This window comes from Lynx rufus, unplaced genomic scaffold, assembly GCF_022079265.1.
Source record: "Lynx rufus isolate CCGP_SWC_20201006 ecotype Redwood Valley unplaced genomic scaffold, mLynRuf1.p SCAF_4, whole genome shotgun sequence".
NCBI lineage: Eukaryota > Metazoa > Chordata > Mammalia > Carnivora > Felidae > Lynx > Lynx rufus.
The window spans coordinates 6,661,557-6,680,059 of NW_025814856.1; the positions used below are offsets into that span (position 1 = coordinate 6,661,557).

At 52.4% G+C, this 18,503-nt stretch overlaps 1 protein-coding gene across 3 annotated transcripts in view; it reads right to left on the reverse strand.

The window, feature by feature from the left end:
- OLFM2 (olfactomedin 2) overlaps positions 1–18,503 on the reverse strand; it is a 42,831-nt gene that overhangs the window by 6,120 nt on the left and 18,208 nt on the right. The window contains exon 2 of one of the 3 annotated variants that reach the window (XM_047097579.1): positions 12,911–12,943. The exons of the other annotated variants lie outside the window; for them this stretch is intronic. Within the exon in view, the coding sequence (XP_046953535.1) occupies positions 12,911–12,943 (33 nt within the window). The remainder of the gene's footprint in view (positions 1–12,910; positions 12,944–18,503) is intronic. 3 annotated transcript variants of the gene reach the window in all.

The following is an 18,503-nucleotide window of genomic DNA, read 5'->3' on the forward strand; positions in this document are numbered from 1 at the left end:
CGTGTCATTTGAGTCAAGACCTGAAGCCGGTGGGGGATGAGCTATGCAGATATCTCAGGAAGGAGGTTCCAGGCAGAAATAAGAACAAGTGCAAAGGCCCTGAGGCACGGCCACGCCTGGTATGTTCGGGGCACACGGAAAAGGCTGGCGTGGCTGAAGCAGAGTGCGAAAGGTGGTGAGTAGGGGGGTGAGAGCAGGGAGGGGGCAGGACCGCATCTTCAGGACCTGTGGGTTGGCGGGGAAGACTTTGGTTTTTCCTCTGAGTGAGGTGGGAGCCACAGAGGGTTCTGAACGAGGAGGGATGTCACCTGACTCAGGTGTTCACAGACACAGGTGGTTGGGGGGGGGCGGTTGCTGGGGACAGACGGGGGGCCAGGGCAGCAGACCAGGGCAAATGACACTGCATCGGTCCCGGCGAACAAGGATGGGTGGTAGCCGGAGAGGTGGGAAATGAAAGACTGTGGTCCTATCCAGGATGCGTTCCTACATACCCGGAAAAAGTCCTCATAAAACCCCAGTGTTTTACAGAGAAACAAAGCCTCACAATATTGTTCATTTGGACAGCGGTTAACTGATCGCCCCACAGAAGCTGTTCCCACGAGCCGTAGCAGAGATAAGACAGACCGGGAGTTACGAGCAATCTTGGAGACACCAGCTAATAGCCCACCTTTTTCTCTCCCACTCAGTGAAGTCTTTTTTTTTCTTTAAAGCTTATTGTAAAGTGAGCGACTGATGTAATTGTACAGATGAGCCTGACTCCCCCACTAATTTATAAGAAAAGTAAGCCATTCATAAACGCCATCTGAAATGATTGTAATTAGATATTCTTTGTGCCTTATTTATGTACACGCTTTTTGAAGTTGGGGGGGGGTCCCCCTTTTTGAATGTTTATTTAGTTTTAAATTTTTTAAATGTTAATTTATTTTTTAAGAGAGAGACAGAGAGCAGGCAGGGGAGGGGCAGAGAGAGAGGGAGACACAGAATCCGAAGCGGGCTCCGGGCTCCGAGCTGTCAGCACAGAGCCCGACGCGGGGCTCGAACCCATGAACTTTGAGATCATGACCTGAGCCAAAGTCAGATGCTTAAGCGACTGAGCCACCCAGGCGCCCCTGGGGGGAGTCCCCCTTTTTAACAGTCCACGCCTCCCCCATGGAGCAGTGAAGTCACCCAGCCTTCCTTGCATGCAGGTATGATTGCGGGGGGTGGGGGCGGGAAGCCAACCCTCAAGCCTCCCAGGCCTTAACTACAGAAACACCAGAATCCCCCACTGCAAAGGCTTCCTCTGTATGTAAGTCCCAGCCTGCTCTGCCTTTGCACTGGGCAAGCCCCTCCCACCCAGCAGTCCCCAACGAGGCCACACATAGGAGCCAGTGGTAGAGACCAGTAGCCCTCTGGCCTGTCCCGTAGGAGAGCTCTGAGATGCATGCCGCAGGCAACTTTCCAGGGCTGTGTCCCAGGTGCCCACGGGGACACCCTGTTCCTTAGCTCACCCTGCACGGGAGTCCTTCACTTCCCGGCTCACTTCTCCTACTGGTTCCTCCCGGTATCACCCCCCAGGTGGCTACTTAACGCTCAACTCCTCCCCACCAGCTCTGCTTCTGCAGGGAGCCTGACCTAGGACCGGAAGGGCGGTCCAAGAACACCTTGTCCCTTGGTTCCAGGAGAATGTGAAACTAGCCTTGTCTCCTTTCATGACAAGTCTAGTTCTTTGCAATGAAACAAGAAAAGGAAGGAAGGAAGGAAGGAAGGAAGGAAGGAAGGAAGGAAGGACTTGAGACTAAGCACCCCCATCCATGTTCCCCTGGCTCTGATCCCCAAGCCATTTGGACAACACCCCCCTCCTAAGATTCTCATTTGTGCAGAGACAAAGCAGCCGGTTCAACATAATTAACATCTCCTTTCTGCAATTCCTAGTGTGTCCTTTGAAGCAAACAAGCCATTTTCTCTCAACATATGAAATATTGAATTCTAAAAGAGAAGCAAGATTTAAGTGGCAAGGAGGGAAGGCCTCCACGGCTTTCCTAAAATAATTGTCTGCGCTGGACGCACCTCGCTGAAATGTTCTCTGCAGCAATGTAATTAAATGCCTGAGGCTCGGCTGCCAAATCTCCGCACAGCAGAGACCCGGACTTTTGCCTGGCGGGTTCAAGTTCAAATACGCAGTCAAGTTCATGTCCCCGGGACCCACTGGAGTCCTGGAAGGCTCCTTGTTTGAGAGTCCGCATGCCAGCTCTCTCAGACTGGGTTTAGCTCAGAACCTCGGTCATGAACTTGTGGAGGGCACAGTCGTAGGGGTAGAGAAGGGCCTGCCCTAAGAAAAATGCTTATAACAGCAGGTGTGCGAGCCCAGGAACCGTCCAGGTACAGAAACCCCCAGTCAGGCGGCCTGTCTCACCACTGCGGGGGCAAATGTACTGGAGAAGCCAGCTGCTCTCTTGGCCGAGCTGCTGGTGCTGAGTTTAATATTCCTGCTAATGGGCTCTAAGCGGGTAAGCTATGCGCTCAAGTAGCTGCTTCTCAAATCGTCTTTTCTGGCTGCGATTTTTTCAAATACTTTCACCAAGGATGCTGCGCCCCAATTAAAGCAGCAGTCCCCCGTGACAGGTCCAGGATTGACACGCAGGAAAAAATTCCTCTCACTGTCACACCCTGGCTCATCATCGCGGCCTACGGCTCTGCCACTTACGTCCTGGTTCAAAAACAATTCCTGGCTCTTCCAGGGGCAGAAGGATCGCTTGCAGGATCCCGGGCCAGCCATCCGTGGAGCACTGGCTACCGGGGTTTACCCAACAGGAACAGAGCTAGCGGCTGCCTCTTAATAAGACAAGGATATTATTGCATTTGAGGCCGGGTAATTTAATCAGGAGGCAGAAGTGGCTTGGGGCACATATATTTATTTGTACCCTGCCTTGTTCCAGAGAGGGACTGCAAGTGGTTTACGACGGTACGTAAACCACCACACGATAGCTCCAATTAGATAGGAGAGTAGGAATTAGATGTTTCTGGAGGGCCGTCTGCCAACCCAGAGCGACAGCCTCCAGGTTTCTCCTTGTGTATTTAACCCAGCCAATCCGAGTCTAAGAATTGGGCCCAGGGAAACCGTGTGGACAAGCACATGACTGCTGCAACGATGCTCATTAAAGCGCTGTTTAAAACTGGACACCTAGAATTTTCTCCCTGCAGTTCTTTGACGGCAGGGGGCTTGATTTCAAAACGTAAGGTGTATGCGCAGGAGGGAATACTATGCAGCCATGAAAAGAGGAGATCAGCGGGGATTTTTATCGTCATCTTCAGATTGACTTTATCTTCTAAGTTTCCTACAGTGAGCACATATTGGTTTTGGAAAGATTTTTCAACCTCCTCCCCCCCCCACCCCCCCTTTTTTTTTTTTGCAACGGAGACGAGGAAGAAAGAGAAAAGTGGGGAGGTAGACAGAGCCAAAAATTAGGCTAAGAAAAACTCATCCCTTTAAAACCCGAACAGCCAGCATATGGTCAAGCCATAAATTTGGCTCTAGGTTCCTTAGCAGCCAGCTCAAAAAGGAAAAGCTGGTCATTTATGCGGTTCCCAGTGTCCTGAAACAAAAGCACACCAGCTGCTTAGCAGCGAGCTTAACTATTTTCGGTCCCAAGAACAGGCAAGGATCTCTCCCACGATCCTCCCAAAAAGGAGTCCCTGTGATGGCACCAGGATCTTTCCAGACAACATTCTTACACTGGGGAGGAGCGGGGGGGGGGGGGGGGGGAAGGGGGGGTGGGCAAAATAGGTGAAGGGATTAAGAGGCACAAACTTGCAGTTTTAAAATAAATAAGTCACAGGGATGAAAAGTACAGCACAGGGAATGTAGTCAATATATTGTAACAACGTTGGACGGGGACAGATGGGGACTACACTTCTCGGGGTGAGCATTGCATAATGTATAGAATCATCAGATCGCTTTGTTGCGCACCTGAAACTAATATCACACTGCATATTTTTCCAGTTAAAAAACCTCACAACAGGGGCGCCCGGCTGGCTCAGTCCATGGAGCATGCAACTTTTGATCTCGGGGTTGTGAGTTCGAGCCCCGTGTTGGGTGTAGAGATTAAAAAAATACAAAATCTTAAAAAAACAAAACAAAACAAAACTTATCCAGAAACAACTCATTTCCTTTGGCTGTTTCTGATTCCCACTCGGATGGTAGAGAAGAGCCCGGTGGTTGACCGCAGAGTCCGGGGGTCAGGCTGCCTGGGTCTACGTCCTGACTTGGCCACTCGCTTGTTGTCTGGCCTGGGCAAGTCATTTAACCTCTGTTAAAGGCACAGCCCCTGCTTCCTCATCTGGAAAATGGACACGGTAATTGTACCTACCTCATAGGGCTCGTGGGAAGCGTGAATGGATTAATGCTTTTTGTGCGAGCAACTGGTAACAGTCATCGGCACGTAGTAAGTGCTATGTGTTTGCCCTTATTATTATTACCCTCATGACTCTAAAGCCAATTTGCTAGCTTCCTGAAGTCAAAATGGTCTGACCTTGATGCAGGCACTGAACCGAGATGATCCGGAAGAACCCGGGAGAGTCCCGTGGAGCTGGGGCGGAGGCTGCAGGATGGTGAAGAGTTGAAAGGCCGATGTTGGAGAGGAGTGAGCCCCATGGAAGATGGGCAGAGACACTTGCCCCGTCCTCGTCCCCATGTGGCTCAGTCGGCCCCCTGTCCTGGAGCATCTCCTACGCCAGCAAGCAACAAGGTGACACGGCCGTTGTCTCTGGCCCGTCCTCTGGTCTTGCCCGAACACCCTGCTTTTCCCGCCTCCAGGCCTTCGCCCTGGCGGGACCCTCTGCCATCAACACTCTTGCCCCATCTCACAGCCGGGCTAACTCTTCCCGTTCCTGGGGCTGTCGCATAAATGTCTCTTCCAAAAGCAGTCTCGCTGTCCCTGCCCCATGTCACCCACCTCTCAAGGCATCCTGGGCTGGCTTTCCCTAACATTTCTGCTTCTTGCTCTATGTCAAGCATCGTTCTAAGGACTTTGTAAGTAGGTGACCAGCAGGCACTGCCGTTCTCTGCCTTTGGTAAGGGGAAGAAACTGGGGCAGAGGGTTCAAATCTCTTCCCCAGAGCGTCACAGTCTCTTGTACCGTCCTGGGCTTCAAACGCAGGCCATCTGACTCCACGGTCTATACCTCCACGTCGCACCTTCTCAGTCCTCCTTCAGGGCCGGAGCCCGATGGCCATTAGGACCTCACGGGCGTGACCACTAGCCCAAAGCCTGCCTCTGCCCCTGCACGGGAACCAGCATGGGGGTGGGGAATTCTGTCTGCTTTGTCATCAACTGCATCCCCCGGGCCTGCCACACTGAATGTTCATTGGATAATCGGACAGTGGTTGGCCAGCGGGACAGAGAGCAAACTTCTTGATAGGTCCACCATCCATTCCCCCTTCTGCCACCAAACTAGCTTCCGTCTGTCCTAGGGAGGGATCAGGGATCTTGTGATGTCAGGCTGGAGAGAGACACCGGGCAGGCTCAGAAGCAGGCATGGCTTCTCCCTGACGGCCGCGATGGCAGAAGGGCCGTGATGAATAACCAGGGACATGCCTGTCTGCCACGTCTGAGCCATGACAGGGGCCACGTCCCTTTGGAGGGCTTGAGATAATAGCAGACTGCTCCTGTCAGACCCCGAGGTATTGGGCAAATGCCCCCCCTGAGTGATAAGCGTGACAGGTGTTAAGGACATTATCAGCTCACCTATGCCAACTGGGTCTCCGCAGCCTAAGCAGCTGGGGCTTTGCCGGTGACAGCCTGTGGCTGGTGGTGACTATGAGCTCATTCATTCATTCACTCACTCTCAATGCAGTTAACCCACCTTGTCCTGAGAGGCTATCCAAGCCGGCAGCACAGCACAACCTCTTACCCTCGGAAGGCCCCCAAGCCTTGGCAGGAGGCCCTCAGCACCCCTGGAGCCCCTGTCAAGCCAGGACTTATGTTCCAGGACGTCTTGGGCTCTGCCATCACAGTGCCAGTGTGGACCAATAATCAATGGCATAGACTTTCTTGGGAAATACAGGAAGAGACACAGGTCTCTCCGTTCGACTGACCTCCCCCACTCAAGTCCAAGGAAGGCTTGCGTTGTGCAAGTATTTACAAACTCAGCCCCTTCCCTCCGAGTGTGGCCCAGACTGTGCTGGAACCACCATGAATCCCTGCAGACAGTCCTAAAAGTAGGGCTTATGGACAGAGGTTTGCATCAAGGCTACAAGTTCTCATACAAGGGTCATGCCGGTCATCAGAGAAGCTTGCTTTGAGAAACTGTAAGTCCCTTCCACCCCACCCCAACACTCAAGAACACCCTAGTTGAAGAGAGCTTTCTGGGAGGGAACCAACTCCCTCCTAAGCCTGCTGAGTTTCACAGGCCTCCTTTCAGATCCTCAATGACTCCTGAGTCTTTATCACCCCAGGGCCTTTGAACTTGCTGCCCACTGCACAGTCGTTCAGGTGAGCCATGATGAGAGCTTTCCCCAGGGTAGATGTCATGGGGACAGACAAGTCAGAGCTCACAGGATTTGCTGAGGGTGGAAGGAAAATGGGGGAGCCGAACAACAGGGTGGGTGGTGGGGGTGTCATTTACTGAGATGGAGAAGGCTGGAGAAGGGGGTCTGTGGCAGGGGGACGGGCGGATGGGGGGGTGGCAATCAAGAGTCTGGTCTGAGATGTGCATTTGGATGCTGGCTGTAGAGAGAGGGGATTTAAATCGTGGAATGGATGAAGGAGAGGAGCAGCCACTGAGGTTTCATAGTTTATGTAACTCTTGTAGAGCGTGCCCTTTGCTATGGGCTGAACGTCTCTCTGTCTCCCCAAAATTCATATGTTGAAACCCAACCCCCAGTGTGAAGGTATTTGAAGGTGAGCCCTATGGGAGGGAGATCGGTGCCCTGATAAGAGACCCCAGAGAGTTCCCTTATCCCTCCCACCACGTGAAGATGCTGTCTATGAGCCAGGAATCTGGCTCTCATCAGACACCGAATCCGCCGGCACCTTGATGGACTTCCCAGCCTCCAGAGCTGGGACAAGTAACTGTTGGTTGCTTAAGCCCCGCATCTATACTACCTGTGTTGTACAGCCCGGACAGACTAAGACATTCGTCTAAGCTGCTTTACAAAAATGAAGTCCTTATAGCCTCCCCTCATGCAATGAGGTAGGCACCAACACCAGATCCATTTTACAGATGGAACAACTGAGGCACAGAGAGGAAAGTCAGATGTCCAAACTCACAGGGCTGGTAAGTATCCAAGGTCGCATCTGGATGCTGGCCTCTCAGACTCTCAAATACTTGCTTAGTCGCTATGCTCAGGGAAGAAAAGTCTCTCCCTCCATAGAAGCTTGGCCTCAAGACTTATACCTCTGATCCATTCTCCCCAGAGAAGCCAGAGCTGGCTTTCAACAGGTCACCTCCACATTGAACCCTGCATAGCTCCAGGTGCCCTCCATATAAAGCTAGTCACTAGTCCTGCCCCGTCAAGCCTGGATGAATTCTCAGCCTCCCCTGAGTTTTTGTGAGTTCTTAAGCAGATCACTTGGCCTCTGTCATTTGTAAAATGGAGATTAAAAATGTCCTCTGACCCTTGAGTGCACGCACGTGCGCGCACACACACACACGCACACACACAAACACACTTAAGCGTAAGCTGCTTGATGACTGCCCCCGCTCTGTATGGTTGGGAACTACATTTCCCACACTGCCTTGCCCTCTGGCTTCCAGGAAGATGCAGCCAATGGAAGGAATTCACGGATGATCTGAGGGCGGGACAAAGGGATAAGCAGGGGTATTTTCCCCCTTGCTGCCTCCTGTGTTATAGCCATAGCTACATCTCCTCTGTGGCTTAAGCTTCCGCCAACAGTTCCACTCCCAAGCTCTGTTTGTATCACCTTTTCTACTTGACGTCAAGTCCTAGGGGATAGAGGCTGTCTGCTGTTGTTAATCTCTGGGTTTCATCTCCATCCCTTGTTTAGTTTCGTATCTCTTGCACCATGTTTGTAAACAATTCCCCACATTAAAATCCATAAAATCCCTCAAAGATTTGTTTCTTTAGTCAGACACTGAAGAGAATAATAGCTGCTCAGTTAATACATGTAATACAGTTAGTACATGTTAATACAGGCAGCCATAGAGTTTTACAACACAGGCTGCTTCAGTCCAAATTCTGATCTGTTCCTTTTTGTGTGGCTTGGGGCAAGTAGCCCAATCCTTCTGTGCCTTCCTTAACCTCTCTGCTTTCTCATCTAAACACTGTGATCATAAAAGCCAGGCCTCACACAGTTGTCATCAGGACAAGGAGTTAGTACATGTCAAGAGTCAACCACAGTGCCTGGCATATAGTGTGTGCCCAGTCGGTAGGACCTTTTATATCAACCCACAGAACCAGCAATGTTCTAGAATAGTTCCATGTCCCCTGCTGACTTATTTTTAATTTTTTTTTTATTTTGGAATAATGTTAGATTGACAGCAAAGTTGTGAAGATAGGACAGACAGCTTCCATATGCCCGCCACCCACCCAATTCCCTCCGATGCTAACCTTTTACATACCCACGGTACACCTATCACAACGAAGGAAACAACCCTGGTGCGTCACTACAACTAAACTCCAGGCTTTATCGGATTTCCCTAGTTTTTCCACTCATGTCCTTTTTCTGGCCCAGAGTCTCACGTTGTATTTAGTTATCACAGCTCCTTCATCTCCTCCGTTCTGTGATAGTTTCTCGGTCTTTCCCTGTTTCTCAGGACCTTGCCAGTTTTGAGGACTAGTGGTCAAGGACTTTGCACATGCCCCTGTGCTTTGAAGGGCAGAAACCGGGTCCTGATTTCTCCCTGTGGTTTCCTGGCACACAGCCCGATGCCTGGCACACAGTAGCTGCTTCACAGACACTTCCTAAATGAATGAATACATGAATGGCAATCATTTCTTTATTCTCCCACACCCCGTGTTCTGTAGGCATCCCTGCCAGAGGCTAGATGTAGAAAAGTTCAGAGCGAAATAAAAGCTCTTCTCTCTTCAGAAGGGTTCCTTTTTGATCCTTTCTTTGTAGACATCAAGGATCTATTTCTTTAATATTTAGGGGGTTTTGTACCAAATAGAAGCGGCTACATTTGCATCAGATGTCTCGTTTTTCAAGGCAAGTGAGAGAGATCTTTATAGCAGGATGGGTTTCTTCCTTCCCAGATCTGTCACTCGATTTCTCTGCTTCTCCCTCCCTGGCTTTTGGGTCTCTGGCAGGGGCACGGTGGGGGGTTGGGGCGAATCATCCACACTTTGATGTCCTCTCGGTCCCAGGCCCAGGAAGCTTAATTAGAATCTCACAGGTGGCTAGGTGGCTCAGTCAGTTAAGCGGCTGACTTCAGCTCAGATCATGATCTCACGGTTCCGTGAGTTCGAGCTTTACGTCGGGCTCTGTGCTGACAGTTCGGAGCCTGGAGCCTGCTTTAGGTTCTGTGTCTTCCTTTCTCTCTGTATCCCTCCCCCTCTCACGCCCTGTCTCTCTCTCTCTCAAAAGTAAATGGAGAAACATTAAAAAAAAAAAAAAAAAAACAGCTCACAAAGTTGCCGAGACTGAGCCAGCCTCAGGAGCTGGTGCAGGAGGCTGGCTGGTGATGGAGACGAATTAGAAGCTTTCTTTCCCATCCCTCTGAACGGTTCAATATTTGCCATGGGGACCCAGGGGCCTGCCTTCGGGTACACAGAGCATGCCCCTCTTCTAACATTAGCAGGGCAGAGATGGGAATTCCCTTTAACCGCCCAGGCCTGGGGGTCTGACTGCTTTTTATTCCTCAGCCCTGGCAGGCCAAGCTGAAAGCAGGGATGGGAGAAAAATGCCCCCATCGAGGTCATTTCCCCGCCACCACAGCCCCTGCTGCTGGAAGACACTGGCTGGGGTTTAATCTCTCGCCTGAAGTTTGTCAGAAGTAAAAATGAGCCTGGGTGAGCTTTTCCGACACTTCCCTCGACTTACAGGAATTCAATTTCTGGACTGGGCATAAATTTGCAGCCACCAGCGCCCGCGGCGGGGGCTGGGGCTCGGCATATTGGCCGGGGATGGATTTCTGAAATCAATCCGTCGGCGCGTGGAAAAGGTCGTCGTGGGGGAAATTTATCTTCCGTGGCTGGCTGAGACATTTCATGCCACCGCCAGGGACGCCCCTGCACAAAATGGAGGTGTTTGCTGCGAGGCTCCCAGGTGGGGGCTGGAGGGAGGAAACCTTGAAGGCTGGAGAGCGTGGCCGGGAGGTGACAAGGGACCAACCTGCCAGCTAATAACTCACAGGGGCAGCCAAGTGCCGGGACCGCCTGAAAACCCAGTTCCACGGGCTCCGTGTATGTCCCTGCAGGCGGCAAGTTAATGCGGGGTTCAGACCCTTTGTCATTTGGTTGCATCTCTGACACACATTCCGGGGTTTCAAAGAAGTGAGTCGCAAAGGCATTCGATTCCTCCAGCCAAAGTGAGGCCACAGAACACAGTCGTTGAAGGCTCTGACTCTGGAGCCGGTCACTTGAGTAGAAGTTCCAGCTTTGTTGCGTGACCTTGGGCACGTGACTCAACCACCCCGAGCTTCCATTTCCCCATCTGTAACATGGGGTTAAGAACAGCAGTGATGTGGGCGCCTGGGCGTCTCAGTCGGTTAAGCATCTGACTCTTGGTTTGGGCTCAGGTCATGATCTCACGGCTCGTGAGTTCAAGCCCCTCATCAGGCTCTGTGCTGGCAGTGTGGAGCCTGCTTGGGATTCTCTCCCTCTCTCTCTGCCCCTCCCCTGCCTGCTCTCTCTCTCTCTCTCTCTCTCTCTCCAAATAAACTTAAAAGAAAAGAATGGTAGTGATGTTATTGAGATTGTTGTTAATATATTCGAATGGCTTAACACAGGCAATGTAATACACGAGTGCAATAAAATTGATCATAGAATAAAAATAAGCGAATAGGTGCTGACAGGGAACACAAAAAGGCAGCTCAGCATCTGGGGACCAGAGAGTCTGCATTTAAATCCTGGCCCTGTGTTACCTTGGGCAAGTTACTTACCCCCTCTGAGCCTCAGTCTGTCTATCTCTCAAAGGGGAGGGAGGTGATGACAATGTTGGTGTTTTGAGGGGTAAGTGAGCTAAAATATGTGAGAGACAAGTGAAGGGGCGATTATAAAACAGTTTGGCGAGTGCCATGCTGGGGGCAGTACAGGGTGCTGTAGGCAGAGGCTGGTTGGCTATGGAGCCCGGTTTGAGGGTTCAGGGACAGCCTTCCGGAAGAAGCCAAAGCTAAATAGTATGAATGGGCAGGATTCCGCAGGGTGAGTGAGGGGGTTCCAGGCAGAGGGAACAGTGTGGGCAAAGACCCGGAGGGGAGAGAGCAACTGTGCATCCCACCAGTATTTACTGAGCACCTGCTATGTGCTGAGCACGCTGTAGGCACTGGAGACACAGCAGCAAATGGGACAAAGATCCCCACCCTCGTGTCAGTTCCACTCTGGTAGGAAGACGCGCGGCACACTTGAAGCTTGTTCAGTGAGGTGCCGAAGCTCAAGTTGGGAGGCGGGAGGTGAGCTGGGTGTTCTGCTGGTCTCTCCGGATCCGCTCGCCCCACTCCTCCTTCCTCTCTGTGCTCTGGGAGGCTAACCTCTCCAGCCCTCACCTCCCAGAATCCCCTGCCCTCCAGCATTCAATGGAGCCTGGCCAATGACGGCAGCCACAGGAGACAGGGGGGCAGAGGAGAGAGAGTCTGGGGGGAGGAACACGGTTCAGCCCATAACCATGTGTGAGTAGGGAAAGGATCTGGTCAGGAACATCATGGAGGATGGACTGGCCAGAGCAACACAGAGAGGCAGAGAAATCCACCAGATGAGCACCTCGGAAGGCTGATGTGGCCCATCGTTGTGAGTTTTCCAGGGCTTTCAAAGAAATGAATCTCAAAGACAGAAAACAGCTCTAGCCGGGAGACACGTCCCCCTCTCAGAGGGGAGGGGGCAGCGACAGCCACCGGGGTCACCGGAGCCCTTTGTTAGCGAGAATGGGCCACTTGAAGGGAAATCGATCCCAGCTAAGCGTCGAGCAGCTGCTCCCAGCCAAAGCTGCCGGAGAGAGGCCCTTTGCCCCTTCTCTTCCAGGTCTGGGACGAGAGCCAGCAGGATCCTGAAGACTGTTCTGCCAGGTGGCCAGTCCCAGAAGAGCCTTCAATCAGCACGCATTGTGGTGTCCATCCCAGGTGGCATTCCAGCATCACCTCCAGCCTCGGTACTAACCAGAGACCAGCTCCACATGTAATGATTATTATTGTCATCAGCCTTGCCAGGCACTGCCTGTGTGCCAAGCACTCTACATGCATAATGCTTGCATGAGGGACCCCCCTCGTGCCACTTCCTAGCCATGTGACCCTGAGCAAGTGACTTGAACCTCACTGTGCCTCAGTTTCCCCATCTGTAAAACAGGGCTAACAGTAGCACCCACCTCATCGGATTGTTGACGTAAATGAGTGCCCGTGTGCACAGCTTCAAACCCTACACAGTGGGGACCGTGTAGGCTCAGCTACTGAGAGTATTGTCCCCATTCATCTCACAACCGCTGTGTGGTGTCAGGCTGTTATAAACTGAAGGTTGGGGAGGAAGAGTCAAGTGGCAGAGACTGCTGTGGAACAGAGGGGGAACAGAGGCCACGCTAGATGGTTCCACGGAAGGAATACGATAGGGCAAGTGTGATACAGAGGAGCCAGAAAGGCCGAAAGAGGAAGTGGGGAAAGCGAAATGATATAAAAAAGAGTAAATGCAAGAAACTTCAGGGTTAGCAAGGGCAAAAGGAGGAGGGGTGTTACCAGAGCCCAGGAGCAGGGACCACCAAGCAGGAATTGTGGTTGCCTGAGTGGATGGCAGCCGGGAGCTGGACCCAGGGACGAGACAAAGCCACCACCTGAAGCAAAGAAACAGGGGGAGAAATCCTCTGGCTTCTCTCTTCCTCCCACCTCCAACTGCCACCACAACCTCCCATTGGCTGAACCCAACAGGAAGCCAGTGAGCAAGGGAACTTGGGAGATGTAGTTTTCAGGGGTCAACTGTCCCGCAATACAGAGAACAAAGGAAGGGCAAGGAGCAGATCCAAGGGACACCAGGTAAATAACAAGCCCACAGGACTATGGCCCCATGCTGCCTCTCCCTAAAGTTGTCTTAACTACCAAGCTACAAACTTACAGAGCACTTGCCTAAGTCAACTGTCCCATTTCATGCCCCACAGTAAGTCTGAAGGAACAGTGATAATGCTGAATCCTCCCTGTCCATAGTTAAGAGCCAAGTTTAAAAGTCACCACCTCAGGGAAGCACTCCCTGATTACCTCCTTAAAGAAGCCCTTTTCGGTCCTCATCTCCCTGTCTGGCACTTCTCATGGCAGACACCATGCTATATATAATTTGTTGGCTGGTATGGCTCCTTTCCACAAGGAAGCAAACATACAAGTACAAACGCCTCGTATCTTGGTCACTACCATGTCCCCGGTGCCTAGAACAGCACTTGGCACAGAGTAAGTGCTCAATAAATATTTCTACAATTTCTTTTGTTTTGGACAATGCTGCGTCTTTATGTATTAGGTGGTGGAGCTAGAACCGCAAACCCAGGTCTGTGGGGTTATACAGATGCTGGTGTTTCTACTCTGTTACTCTCCAACAGGTGACCCTACGACTCTCCAAACTCTGTGCATCTTTCAAGGCTGAGAGCAAACATCACCACCTCCGGGAAGCTTCTCTGTCCCTGAAGACAGATCAGGGACCCCTCCTGTGTGTGCCTCCATCGTTCCCTACCCCTTCCCTCTCAAAAGGTTCCTATACTTTATACCTTTCCTTGCCCGGGTGGGTGTGTCTGTGTCCTATTAGGCGGTGCGCTCCGTAAGGGCAGGGCTGGTCTACTTTCCTGCTGTGGCCCCAATACCAGCACAAGCTGAACAGAGTAGGCAGGCCTCATCAGGAGGTGAATGAATGAATGAATGAACGAACGAACGGACGAACAAATGCCTCCTGCATACTCCGAGTCTCCCATGGGACCTCTTTCTCCTCCACTCCGCTCACACCTTCCATTCCATTCTCTCGGGCTCACCTCCCTTCTCCTCCTTCCTTCCCAGGATGGATACGAGGGCTCTGGGTTTTGAAGGAGTCACGGGGCCTAAGGCAGTTGAGTGTAGCTTGGAAGCACACAAACCTCAGAGCCTAAAAGCCTGAGTTCAAATCCTGGCTCCTCCCCTGCTAGCTGTGAGGCCTTGGGCAAGTGACTTAACTTCTCTGCGCATCCGCTTCCACATCTGCAAAGTGGGTACAATAGCAGCGTCTTTCGAGAGGACTGTGGGGGGAATTAAACGAGCTATTCCGACCTGTTTCGGGGCAGCGTCTCTTCTTCTCAGTTCCCTTCTGCAATTCCCAGGCAAGTCCGGGAAGCAGAAGGCTGAGTCTCCAGCAGTTCATGAATCCAGAAAGGATCTCAGCTGTATCAGGGGAGCCCCAGTGCCAAGTTGGCCTGATTTTCATCCTGAGAGAGCTGAGAACAGACATCCGCACTATGATTGGCATAAATGGCTGGTGCTCCTGTGACCCTGTTCGTTGGAGCCTTGGGGGTACAGGAGATGTTCTTGGGCCTCTGCCCAGATCTCCTCACTGGGCACACCCACCCTGCATATGCTGAGTGGGAGCTCCCAGCTAGCACCTGTGACCTTTTCTGGAGACCTGCCCTTGGCTTTTGGGAGTCACCACACCCTGGAGAGGCATGGGAGGGGTTCCCTACCCCCAGGAGCAGCCAAAACGGAACTGATACAGTGGTCCAATTTATATTCCAGAGGGACCTCCGCCCCCATGGAGCAGGCCGAGCCTGGAAGGTACCTGAGACCCCCATCCCCTGCCCGCTCCTGCTTTCCTCACCCTCCACTCACAATTAATCATATGCTCCAAACTCCCGTCTCAGGTTCTGCTTCTCAGGAACCCAACCTAAGACGGGGCAAACAATGAGCATTCAACGTAAGAGGGCATTTACGTGGGTGTCCCTTGCAAGCTCATATTCACACCCAGGCACTAAGTTCTGTCATTGCCACCTACACATGCAATCCGCCTGCCAATCCTGAGAGCGGCTCTCGCTTCGAAATGCATCCCGAATCCTGCCCAGTACAGCCAATCTCCATGTGCAGCCCCCATCGCTCTGCAAGGCTCGCTCTGCTACAATTTGCACATAAAATGTACTACCCCTTGATCCTACATTAAAATGTATCTTGTTTCTTGCGTGTCTCCCCCAAGATACCGTCAGTTCCCCAAGGGCAGGGATGTTTATCGCTGTGTTCTCCAACCAGAACAGTGCCTGAGACATAGTACGTGCCCAATAAACATTTCTGGAATTAAAGAACAAATTATTGAATGCATTCACTTAGAGACAGCTTTAATTACCTCTTTCTCTTACAGCTTTACAGTCAGAATCTACTCCCTTCTCCCTTCTCCCCATCTCATCTCCCCAGGGCAGTCGCCTCTGCCTTGGTCCCCCTGCGGCCACCCTCGCTCCACAGCAGCCAGAGGGTGTCTGTGAGCAGCTGAGTCAGGCCATATGCTTCCTCTGTTCAGAACCCTCCATGGCTCCCACCTCCCCTGAGTAAAAGCCCAAATCCTCACCACTGTCCACAGGGCCCGTCCCCTCCCTGCCCTGTCCCCCTACCCCTCTCTCCCCCTCCCTCCCTCTGCTCCAGTCACAGGAGTCTCCTCCCTGTTCCTGCGACACCTCAAGCCCGCTTCTTCTATCTCAAGTCTCAAGACTGGCTATTCCTTTGGAATGTCCTTCCGCCTCCTCCAAATCTTTACTCAAATGTCATTATTTCCAGAGCCCTTCCCGGACGGCTCCCCCACCAGTCAAAACTCTAAGTGTCTCAGCATTACCCACCCCCTCTCTACCTTACCAACTTCTGACACAGTACCTCATCTGTGTGCTGATTTCGTGTGCCATCGTTCTTCCCTCCAGAATGCCAGGCAGGGATGATTTTGATCTGTTTTTGTTCACTGCTGTGTCGCCCGCACCTACAATAGCACCTTACACACAACAGGTACTTGGTATTTGGCTTGTGAGCTTTTTAAATTCCGCACGGCCACCCTAGGAGGCAGTGACTCTCAGTGTTCCCCTTACGCAGACGAGAAAACCAAGGCCCAGAGGGAAGCCATGGGAAGGCCCAGGAGCTGGGAGCGTGGGCGTTTCTATGGTGTGTGCGACTGTGTGTGCTGGTCTGAGCCCGAGGGGCTGTATCTGCCTGAATGTGAACACAGGAGGCTGCCCCGGACATGTTCAAGCAGATTTTGCATGTGAGTGTCTGTGTGTGGAAGGGGGGCAGTGGGCCAGACCGCAGGCAGGTGCAAACGCGCGTCTGCGTCCTTGCTGTGTATGTGTGTGTGACGGTGTCCTGGAGGACGGAGATTTGTGCACCCATAGCCAGGCGGTGTGCGTGCGTGTGTGGAGGGGTAGCTCTGGGAGGCTTGGCTGGGGTTGGAACTGAACTTAAAGGAAATTGGTGGGTGAGGGAAGAACCCCATCAGCCACAGGCCTGTTATTTATAGACGGATCTTGGTTCATAAATTCCGAATGTTTTTTTTTTTTTTTATCTCTCTCACTGCCAGGCCCCTATAAATATTCATGAGCTTCCTGCCTCGGAATATTTAAGTAGTCGAAAGGAGGAGTGGGTGGACCGTGAGGGGAAGGAGAGGGTCTCCCGTGGCATTGGGAGGACATGCGGGTGGGGAGAACGGGGGTCTCTCTGGATTTGCCTTCTCCCCTCCGGGCTCCCCTTTCAAGCTGCGGCTGGCAAGACGGGGAAGGTTCTCAGCCAATACAGAGATCTCCCAATGCCTATTATTATTCTTTCCCAGTGTCTGTGGAAAAATACCGCCCACTCCGGGGGCAGAGAAGGTGTCTGTGCTGTTTTCTCAGCTCTGGCTTGGAAACTCGTTACCCTGGGACCCCTAGCTCAGGAGGGAGGGGCAGGCCCCTCAGATGTGCCAGGAGGTAAGGGAGCTCTGCAGGCAAACCACGGGGAGGGCATGTGTGGCCCCCTGCCTGGTCCCAAGGAGAGGGGCGGGTCATAAAGACTGGTCCATACGGGAGGAGATCAAGCGTGCGTGTGTGAGTGTGTAACTCTCTAGACGTGTTAGAAACTGGGGCAGTCAATACAACTGTTCACAACTTTCCCGCCTCTTCTCTCTCGGGCCCAGATAGAACTGTGCTTCCCCGGTGTGGCCCCGTGACTCCCTTTAGCCAACGCTGTGTGAGTGTTAGTGACTTCCCGGTGACAGCGTTAAGAGCCAGTGCGTGACCTGGAAGTGCGTGTTGATGAGAAGCCTCTGTCAGCTGGGGTCCCCAGATGACCACACGAGGCAGAGACGCGCCCCCACCCCCCCACCCCCATCAACTGCCTGCAGCACGAGCTCATTTGATGAGTGTGATGGACGTGGGGCACGTCTGTGTCTGTGTGGCCAAGAACGCACAGCCGTGCATAGCCCTTTATAAGCCTGAGTGTGTGAGCACGAGCAAGTGTATGCACTTACACAAATGCGTGTATAAAGCAGGGATGAGTCAGAGTGTGCTCGACTGCACCTGGGGGGGGGGGATGTGAACGTGGAAGGCGAGGCACTGAACGACACACCCTCCAGGGGGCGCTGTTCTCAGAGCACACTACTCCCTCTAGAATCCTGCCGCTTCACGGATGTGAAAATGTCATCATGTGGGAGGCTGCGTTTGAGCGTGCTGCCTAGGTTGGCCGAGAGCGTGTATGTGTGCCCGAGGATCTGTGTGTGGCTGCTGTGTCACTGTCCATGTCCGTGCAAGGCATGTGGCTGTGTGTTTGAGGCACAGGCGTGGGTTTGGTGCTGTGTGTGTGTGTGTGTGTGTGTGTCTACCGCAGTGTGAATGTGTGAGCCCCTGTGTGTTATGTGCCTGTGTGGAATGCAGGTATTGTTCTAGTCTGCATCAGAGTGGCCACCATCAACATGGAGGCAGGGACGGCCACCCTGGGCATTCCCAAGCTGTCGGCTCTACTGAGCGTGTTTCCGGGCTCAGGTGCCTGCACTGGCTCAAACTCGGGTCCTAGGATGACCTTACACTGGAAAATAATTCACTTCCTCTTATTAGTCCTGGGACACACCGTGTCATGTGCAATGGGCATTAATCACAGAGGGACCCAACAGTTTCAGGGAAGTGTCTCAACACCTAGAGAGATCCCCACAGGGCAAACCTGATGTGAGTGTGTAATTCAACTCCCCCAAGATAAGCCTATTTTCCGTTTCTGTTGTCATTAGCTCTGCTCTGCTCTATCCCAGGACCTGGGTTTGGCTTTGTCTAGCTAAACCTTCCACTGTAGCCCTGGTTCACCCAGGACTTGCATTTGTTCCTGGTTTCCTGGGACCAGGTTTATCTTTGGTCTATCCCTGGACCCAAGTTCAGCCTTTGTCTACCCAGGGTTTGGGCCTGACCCTCATCTGTCTCAGAGTCAACCACGGAGTAT